The 10,000-nt window shown below is 39.1% G+C and overlaps 1 protein-coding gene across 3 annotated transcripts in view; it reads right to left on the reverse strand.

Moving 5' to 3' along the window:
• Nucleotides 1-10,000, reverse strand: part of LOC138038837 (collagen alpha-6(VI) chain-like) — a 41,055-nt gene that overhangs the window by 15,098 nt on the left and 15,957 nt on the right. For 2 of the 3 annotated variants that reach the window (XM_068884904.1, XM_068884905.1), the window contains 2 exons: nucleotides 8,158-9,449; nucleotides 1,301-1,334 (listed from right to left, as the gene is read on the reverse strand). In XM_068884904.1, coding sequence (XP_068741005.1) covers nucleotides 1,301-1,334; nucleotides 8,158-9,285 — 1,162 coding nt within the window. In that variant the 5' untranslated portion in view covers nucleotides 9,286-9,449. Of the gene's footprint in view, nucleotides 1-1,300; nucleotides 1,335-3,610; nucleotides 3,642-8,157; nucleotides 9,450-10,000 lie in introns of those variants that run through there. The other variant, XM_068884906.1, reaches the window with a different exon arrangement.

The raw sequence follows: 10,000 nt of genomic DNA on the forward strand, positions 1-10,000 counted from the left end.
ACTTCCAAATGGCCGGTCTGGCCGGTCAGTATTGTCAAATGGAAAGCGTCCTAAGTTAACGGCTTTTCAACGCCAGCTACGTTTGCAAGCAGGGTGCGGATGGAGGGTCCGGGCAATGGGTTCCTGGTAATGTAAAGGACATCGGAAGAAAAAATTTTGCGGCGTTTTTGATGAGTATCCAAGTGTTCAAAAATGTAGGACCGTCCTTTCAGTGGGTCGGATGAGCCTTTGGTGACTCTTAATGGACAAGGCATATCATTGATAAACAAGCTTTAGGTGTATGGTGTGGTAATTGTATAGTGGGTTACCTGTGTACCTTATGTTAGCGGGAGCCCAGGACTGGGAGTGAACAACAGCCCTAACTTCCTGTCAGGGCGTTTTTTACAAATCGATTTATTTTGAGATTGAATTTCCGGGGAATGAGACTCCCACAGGAGTTCGATGACCAATCACAAGAAACTAACTTGACGTTATACGTCACCGAAACGGAACTCGGAAAAGGTAGTCTAAAAATAGAACGGTCTTTTAAAATACCTTAAAATAGGCACTCAAGATCTTAAAATAACTGGGGAGAAAGTGCTACCTTTGTAATTTTATCTGCAAATGGTTAGAATTCAAGTCTTTTCGGATAAGTTCTATAAAACGTAGGCCCCGTCTCACAAATATCTCGTATGTTCATAAGTTTCCCTGGGAACGTTAAAGAACCCACACACTATTCGAAAAGAGTAAGGAGTCCCTGCATGCTATTGTGGTTGTCCTGTTATCTCCAGCACGTCGTAAAGTAAAGTTAACTTATTTAACGTCGGTAGTTCCTTCAGTTATGAAACTGGTATCAATGGAAGCCATCGGTGCGCCTTTTACCCCCCTCCCTCTGTCAGTGCTCTGTTTCACGGATATTTAAAGCTATAGCTACACAGATCAGAGGAAAGAGGAAACAGACGTTCAAGTAACCGAGGATCGAAGTGGGGACCCCTTGCTCCGAAAGCCGCGCACTAGCCTAGCACTAGCTTACGGTGTATGAGGCCACGTAAGCAAAAACAGCTATAAGTCAAAAAGGGACTTTGCCGAGTGCTGGAACATGTAGATGTAGACGGGAGTTGTTCGCTCCTGGCCATGGGTTCCTGTTGTTACTAGGGACATTCTGGAGCGGAAAATGCAAGAAAGCGGATATAAAAACGAAATGTGCCATGTGCTTGATTCTTTCTTGTTGATAATCCACTCGCATCGAGATACCATCGGGAGTACAGATGTTACAAATAGCACGCTTAGACTGATTAAAAGAAAACTCTTTGAAGCTTACCTTTGTTATGAGAATATGCAAGGATGGCTAATTCCTATAACATAAAAAAGACTCTTTACACAAGTGAAAAACAAAACCAGCCTCTTACCCCCAGCAAAATGTACTACCTTTTTCAGAAAGACAAGGCATTCAGAGTGTGTTTTTTCGGTAAAATTCCAAAAACGGATTTGCGTTCTCGGATCAATGGATTCTTCAGCGTAGCCATGACAACGGAAACAAACAAACCTAGAGTTGCTTTGTTTTGGAGAAAATTTTCAATGAAAATGCCGCCAGAAAAAGGCATACCTTGGCGATCAATAAAAAAAAAAGGCCGAAAAACATGCGTGCTAAGGTAAAAAAGGTGCTAACAATATGGGCTGTCAAGAAACTTTTATTGTAATTTCTTGTTCGTGACTTTGATCGTACGGTAAAAATGGCGCGAGAAAAACATTTGGGCTAAACTGCCAAAAAACGGTAGCTATTGTGTAAATGGAAAACCGCTTGTCAAAAAAACCGAGGGTGCGTTTTTTTTGGGAAATGTGATCTCGGATCAATGGATTCTTCAGCGTCAAAAAACCGCAATTATTTTCCATGACAACTCAAACAAACAAACAAACCCAGAGTTGCGTGCAATTTACAAAACAAAACAAAAAATTTAGCGGTTTACTTCGATGAAAAAAAACCTTTCAGATCAATAAAAAGAAATGACGAAAAACATGCCCTCTAAGGTACAAATTGACAACAGAGGTTATTCTTGCAGTTTACTTTTTTAGCTGTAGGAAAGGCAGTAACAATATCATTGCTGTCAAGAAACTTTTAGTGTAATTTCTGGTGTGAAATCTGCAGGAAACCTAACCATTTTCGACATATTCGTGTCTTCGATCGTGCGGTAAAAATGAGAAAAACGTTTGGGCTAAACTGTCATGTACGGTGGCTGTTGTGTATCATTTTTGCATAGAAAACCGCTTGTCAAAAATACTTTTTTCAATCCTTCCCCGAAAAACGCTGAAGTGGTGAATCTCAAAACTCCGAATTTAGATTTAATCCGAAGTATCCTCCTCGAGTGTGGATACTTTGGATTCATGATCCGTTTTCGGATTTTCCCAAAAAACGCACCCCGAGTTTTTCAGATCCTTTTCCAAAAAAAACCTTAAGGTGGCGAATCTCAAAATCCGGAATTAGTGTGGATACTTTAAATTCATAATCACTTTTTGGATTTCGTCAAAAGAACGCAAAATCCGTTTTCGGATTTTACCAAGAAAACGCACCGTCAGTTTGCGTTTCATGGGACCACAGTGTTTCGACTCGGAAGGGGTGTCATTCCTCAGTAAAATCCGTCAGTGAAATCAACTTCAAACGACCTGAAGATTTGTCTACGGAAACATATAGGGCTGTTTGAAAAGATCGGTTCTGATCAATAAACGCTATTATTATTATTATTATTATTATTATTATTATTATTATTATTGTTATTATTATTATTATTTTTGTTATTGTTAATTGACAGTCTTTACCGAGCATACAGGCTCATTGCAGGAGTCCCATCATTGCTTCATAAGGAAGCATGGAAGACTGGATCGGATCAATTAAAGTATCGTTAAAGGAGATAATTCCTCGATGCAGGGATTTCTGCAAATGAAATCTCGGCTTGACGTCTTCTTTGGAAATGGACAGAGGATAGCCAATGAGAGCCGACAATTTAAAGACTTTGAAGTCCTTGTTTAAGCCTTGTGCGGGGGTTTGTACTTCTTCGAGAGGAGTAGATAATATTATCCTATCACTCTCCACGCTTGTCTTCGAAAGTAAATTTAAAGGCCATGTGCCAATTTGTCTTTCAATCACTGTTTCATAGCGTTAAAAAATTTCACAATCAAAAAGTTGAGCTGTGAAGTGTAATTATTACAAATTCATTGCTCATGATTTAAATTTACATAGGCATCTTTTTACAAACTTTCACCTCGAAATCTTCATTGTCGAAGCTCGCATAAAGCAAGAAGTCTCTCTGTCTCTAAATTTCGATTACATTGCACGTTTTGTTTCGTATGATATCTTTATCGAGATCGCCGAACTGCACGTTCAACTTGAAGATCCTTCAATTACATCACCGTATGTTATAATTGTCGCCTTTTAAAAAGACCCCATCTAGTATCACAACTAAATTGTAGAAAGAAATTACAGTGTGGTAATTAATGTCAAAGACCATTCGTCAAATTTTCGCTTTGAAAAATGAAAATTGAAATCCGAAATTGAAGGGTGGATAATGTATTGTACTGTAGTTTTAAGACGTCCGGTATAGACTACAAGCTATGCAATCAATTGAAATTTCCTTACCAGAGGAACCAAGACAGAGATCCAGCGCATTTTTAAAACATTCACTGTTGGATTTTTTTTGTGTTGACTCTAGGCATTCAGATTTTGAAATACTTAGTACCAGCTGTATAAATAATGCAAAGTTTAGAGCCCATTGAAGCCGGGAAAAAGGCTGGGAGAGGGATTGTGATTATTGTGATATTTATTCTCGGATCTCAAAGCTATGCAGATCTGCATTTTCTGAACCATGGTCACTGACAGTGATCATGATGAAGACTGACACTAGAAGAAAATACAGTGAGATTTGGTAACAACTAGAGCTAATTAGAGGGGTTAATATGCGAACTTTAATACAGATCAGCCAGATTCGCTCGTTCCATTCTAGTCTCTGTTACTTGATATTCAGGGATTCTGTCAAGCTGTGTCCATGTAATGGGTGTAAACAAGAAATGCGAATCCCTGCCAGATTTCCAAAGACAAACAAGTGGGAGGTAAAACAAGTCAGTATTTTATTTTATGGCTTCACAAAGTTGACATTGTTTAATTTAATGGGGGATCCATTGTTTTCAACTATTATCTTTGAAGAAACGTAGAGTTGTCGGCGGATAAAATTATCAAGAGAACGAAGACTATGGATACTCAGGTCGAAAAAAAACAATGGCCTCTTGAGGACACGATAGACAATATGGAAATAGACTACAGCGGAGCGATAGGCCATTTTTCACTAGTTATTTACAATTCATGATGCCTCGTTCACACCAATTGAAACCTTAACCGTGTTTTGAACACTGATGTTTAGTTAAACACGGTTTCAAAGTGTTTTCTTTTTAAATCGTGAATACTGATTTTTGCCGACTATAAATTTAACACAGGTCAAAGCATGTATTGAAATTCACTTCAATCTCACGTAAAAGCCAGTCCTACATTTTTCTGTGATTGATTTTCACTTTGTTACACCCAGTTTAATTAAACATGTCTTGTTGGTGTGAATAGGTAGACACGTAGACAAATAGGGAGCTTACGAAACGAGGACGACGACGGCTACCAGGACTTCATTTAAAAATACGAGTTTGCGTTATTTATATCACTACGAAACTATTTCATGTCATTTCGCGTTAAAAATGTGTAGTAACTGTTGAGGAACTAAACTGGTATGAGTGGGTTGGAAGCGTAGAGAGAGAACTGAAAATTCATCGTCATGTGCTAACGTCCTCCACAGAACCTTGAATTTGGTCATTTCACGTCGTCATTTAGGAGATGACGGCAAAGAAATGTACCATTTTATGTAAAACGCACGTGCAGAGCGTGCAGAGCCGTCGCCGTCGGCGTCGTCGTTTCGTAAGCTCCCTAATAACTGGCAGCATGACTGCGGCTGACCATGAGGTATTGATGTAGCCTTCACTTGTTAAATTTAATGGTTCATGTTTTTATCAAGGTAAGGGACAAGCAATTAAATTTATGATTTAGATATGGATTAATTTATGAGTTTAGTTTCTTCTGATTGCTATTTTTTTTTTGTAGTTTCATGAATCTTTTTCATCGCAGAAGCCCTCTTCAATAATTAGGACTGTATGATTTTTCCGCTGGCTAAATGGTGCGCTATTTTTTTCTTCAGTCTACTCTTTAAGTGCACTCTCAATTTTTTTGGCATTTTTCCTCAAAGTGATAATAATGATGATAACGAAATGCGAAAGCGAATGCTCTGAAAACCCGCAAGAGTGGTTTCTACATACATACCAGCAGCCAGTCTGCAGAGCATGGCAGGTGCCACACGAGTACTTTTTAAAAGTTCATTTTGCACGCCAGAATTATTGACACGCGGTGAGGCCGTAAGCTGAAAAACTAAGCGGCACGAATTCTTTGAAGAATACTTGTCTTTTCCCCAAAAACTGCAACAAAAGGCGGCCAGTCCTTACTAACAATATAATGTTACACAATGATGCATGTACTAAATCGTGAAAAATAGATGGTTTTCACAATCACGTCATCAAATTCTAAAATCAAAATCGCAAGGTGTTTTGAATTTTTATCTATAGTTGGTTGAAGATGACCTAGAAATAATCTTTTTTCAAGTTTTCAGTTCCATAACGTCCTTCGTTTCGAAAATACAGCATTTTTAATTTCCGAATTGTCAGCTTGCGTGACACTACGATACAAAGTTATTTGGTAGGGAAAAATGTCTATGCCTATGAATCTCAGCAATCTGAGCGTTTCAAGTACATTAGGAGGTGTGTTCATACACACTTATTTTATCTTATGAGCGAAAAATAAGCGCTTTCATCGCTACAGGAGTACAGATCATCATGTTGATTTCTGGCCGCCATTTTGGTGCACCACTGTTGTGCACCAACATGGCGGCTCCATACAAAACTCTATAAAGTTGCCGGAAACGCTTTGACAAATAACTCAGAAATGGTGTACGGCACAGACCTGAGAATTGGTGAGGTGATTTATGAATTTTTGTCCTACAACATTCCAAGTTTTTGGCTTATTTCATTGAACGGTTTCGATTTTATATTTTTGTTGTGTGACAGTGAAAACGACCTATTCAGGACCTTGCCTACACACACACAAAAAATATAAACCGTTGTTTACACCCAGAAAAAAGGAAGCAACGTCTTGATTCATTCCTTCAGCTCTCTCGCTGGCAAAATATTGTAGAACGCAACAGGAAATCTTTCAGTTCCGTCCGTCGCAAACATTTTCTAGCTTTCGCTTTTAGTAAAAAAGAAAACTCATAACACAATCAACTAATTAAGTACAAAATATTCTCAAAACAGCGATCATTTTTACTTTTCTTAAAGCCAGGTCCTCGATAAACAAGTGCACTTGAGCATTTCATATCTTCTTCATTGAGAACAAAAAATGTTTGTTCTTGCAGCCAATCGGTCAAGTACTTTGCTTTCGTAGGTATACTTGTTCAAAGCACCACCATTTTCATCGAGGAATTCGATGAGGTGGAAGTCCAGCATCTTTATCTCCATCTGGATAAAGAGTAGCTACATCTTTAATAATTTATTATTGTTTCCTCACACTGTCTTGGCTTTGGAAAACACCAGTAAACCTTTGTTCGTTCCACAAGCGTGTCACGATTTAATGGACCTTTTCACCCATACGGCGACCATTTTGATTTCTATTGTTTCGAATAGCTATCATGGGATGCCCAGGGGGGAAATACATATTGATTTGCCCCCTGAGCATCACATATTGTCTTTCGAAACAATAGAAATCAAAATGGTCGCCGTATCTGCAAAAAGGTCCATTGCTCTCCTTCCATTTTTTTGTGTTTTCATCACAGATTTATATGACTCAACAACGTGCTTTGCAGCCGCTCATAGCTAACGCGACATCGAGTGCAATGCAAAAACTCCAGTGATTCTTATGACAATGATCATGACCATCTTCTTTTTTAGTTTAATTTCTTTTGTATGTTAATTGGTCACAGAAGAAAACGCTTTTCACCAATACAATCGCTTTTCTTTTCCTTTGGCAATACTTTTAAGCTCTTTTAATAACGCGTTCTAGCATGTTAGTGAAACAGTAAAAACATGTTAGTGAAACGCTAAAAATATACATGAGGACAGCTCGAGACCTGTAATTGACTGGCAACCAATGAAATCTTTCCTACCGAACGAGATAAACTCACTGAAATTCACGCAACTTCCTTTGGGTATCAATGTCTTACGTCTCGAATGGTGTTTACGAAATATCCCTGCGAGCATGTCCAACATTATCGTGTCATTTTAAGGAAAACTTAAGCCGCGTAACGTCGGGGGAAAAAATATATATCACAGAGAAGATCAAATTCAAACGACCAATACAGCCATGCAAGGCAAGATATTATTAAGGAAGGGTTACGTGATATCTCTTTAACAGCTACTCATCCGAGACTTCTATCATGCTAAATCGTAAACTAAAGGAATTGTAGATTTCAAGAATGTATAATGGCTTTTCTCCCCTTGAGTGATACCGAACACCCTATTTTTAGGGTCTTGGCCCATGAACTACAAGCATGATTTGAAATTGCATTTGTGGGCCCTTTGGCCGCGGCAGTTTAAATTCGTCATGTGTTCTTTTTTCTTTGTAGTGCATGATCTGCCCGTTTTCACCGGAAGGGCTAAAAAGTACTGGTCACTTCAATATCAGCTTGTGCCAGAGTCAAGTGGGAATCGAGAACTAATGTTGAAGCGTGCTCAATGGCTTGTTAACCACGGTTATTTCATATTTCTTAAACATTCGTTTCAGAGGTTCGGCGACACTTAATGATGAATTATGAGACAAGAGAGGGCCATCAATTTAAAAAACTTGAAAAACCCCCCTTGCCTCATTATTCTAGTATTAGTTATACTAGTTCTTGAGCTGTTACTCGCAACCTTAAATAGTTTACCAAAGGCTCATCAACAACATTGACATGGAACGTTCGGAAAACTATTATTGTGTTTTTGGGCAAATAAATTTCTTATCCAATGTTGAAAAGATCCTCCGCCAACTGAAAAGATCTGGCTTCCTGAAGCAAGAATATTCATTTCAACAATAGCAACGGAGCCCCTGTCAACAAGATGATATACCTTTGGATCGAAGAATGTTGGATTCTCGAGTAACCCTCCTATGACCGTCATGAGCAAGCCCGATCTTTTCCGTGCGGGCAATACGTCGCCTGAATGAGATCCGAACTGCAGAAAATCTGCGGCGACAAACGTTTTTCTCTTAGAGTTTCCATTCTTTGGGTCACGATCTCGTTCTTGCTGGATCCGTGCTACCATTTCCGTGATACACTTGACTACTAACGAAATAGGACCTCTATGACGAAGAATTTGTTCAGTGCGCAGATGAACTGATATAAAGTTAGAACCCAACTTTTTTGATACAAAATCATGAGCAATTTGCAAGAGTTTGTTATTAAAAAAAGAAACATCCGGTGTATGAAGACAAAACTGGATAGTTTGTGGTAATGGAAAGTTCGCTCGTACTTTAGTGCCATTCCCTCTCCATTCCACAATGCCGATACAAGTTCTACCCTTGATAACTTGGTCATGAAATCTCTCGATCGATTTAAGAACCCCAACATCGATGCAAATAGTTGTAGTAACTCTACGTCCCGCGAATATTTTTTTGTGTTTACGACCACTCCATGCGCAAGGAATCACTGAAGGCTTTGAAATATTCCGCTCTTGCCTTAAGCGTGTTGCTTGTGGTTCATAAATAAGATAAACCAGCAAATCTAATCGATCTTGGCATACATGTTGAAATGTCTTCCAGCTTGCAAGGGTGTTGTAACCGTGGGAGAGCAGCTTTTTATTAAACAAAGTCAAATTGAAGTAAGACGCCAGTGTCGGTAACTTGAGTTGTGCCAGAAATTTTGAGTTCCTTATAAAAGGCTCAACAGCTTGACCCCCACTAAAAGTGGCTAAGGCTGCAAGAGCAATGAGATTATTTGTCGCCATCGTAAGTTGCTCCCAATAGTTAAACGCCACATAAAACTTTCCAGGTTTTCTCAAAGCAGGTGTGCTCTTCAATAAGCCATCTTGCATATCATTGTGCGTGTCGAGGGTGTTTACTTTCGAGTGATTCCTGCGACTTACCACTTTCTCCATGTCCTTTCGACAACCCTGTACTTTCCATATTTGTACAGTTATTAACGCTACGGCGGCAACAACAACGAAAGCAAACACCTTGAAAAGTATCCGTAATCTCATTTCTAACACGTCTCACCCCACAGCGACTGGAAGGGTTCCTATTATCGTTCCTGACATGGATTTGCAATTAGTGAAGTCTGAGGCAAAATTCAGATTTTGTGTACGATTGGAAATCGGAAGATCCAGAATCCGGCCGGATTTCCCAATCAAACGCAGTGCTCAGTCTGAAACACAAGAGCAATATAAAATAGTTCGTTTCAATTCCTATAGATCGTTTTCACCGTTATGCAGCAAAAAAATAAATTCTAAACCGTTTCATGAAAAAGGCCAAGATAATGAAATGTTGTAAAATACTAATACATAAACAACTTCTCAAAGTGCCAAGTCTGTGTGGTACAGCATTTTTTAGTTATTGGCCGAAACGGAGGCGCCATTTTGGTGTACCATTATGGTACACAAAGTGGCCGCCGGAAATCAACAAAACCATTTGGAATTTGCTTTGCCATGAAAACGCGTTATTTTCACTCATAAACTGGTACAAATACGCATCAACACAATCTCTTAAGAGTTGAAAAGTTGCAATTGTTGAAAGTTAAAAGGAGTGCCTTTTTAGTTTTGGCGGGGATCTTTATGCAAATTTGTTACTGCTTCGTAACTAGAAGTTCGATCTACTTAGCCAATCAGGATGGATAATCACAACACAGCCGTGACAAGGTTGTGCGCCGCCATTGCTGTTTGTGGCTTTCTTCGTAAGTGTTTAATAAGAGCACCTTCC

The sequence above is a fragment of the Montipora capricornis genome, chromosome 2, assembly GCF_036669925.1.
Source record: "Montipora capricornis isolate CH-2021 chromosome 2, ASM3666992v2, whole genome shotgun sequence".
Taxonomy (NCBI): Eukaryota; Metazoa; Cnidaria; class Anthozoa; order Scleractinia; family Acroporidae; genus Montipora; species Montipora capricornis.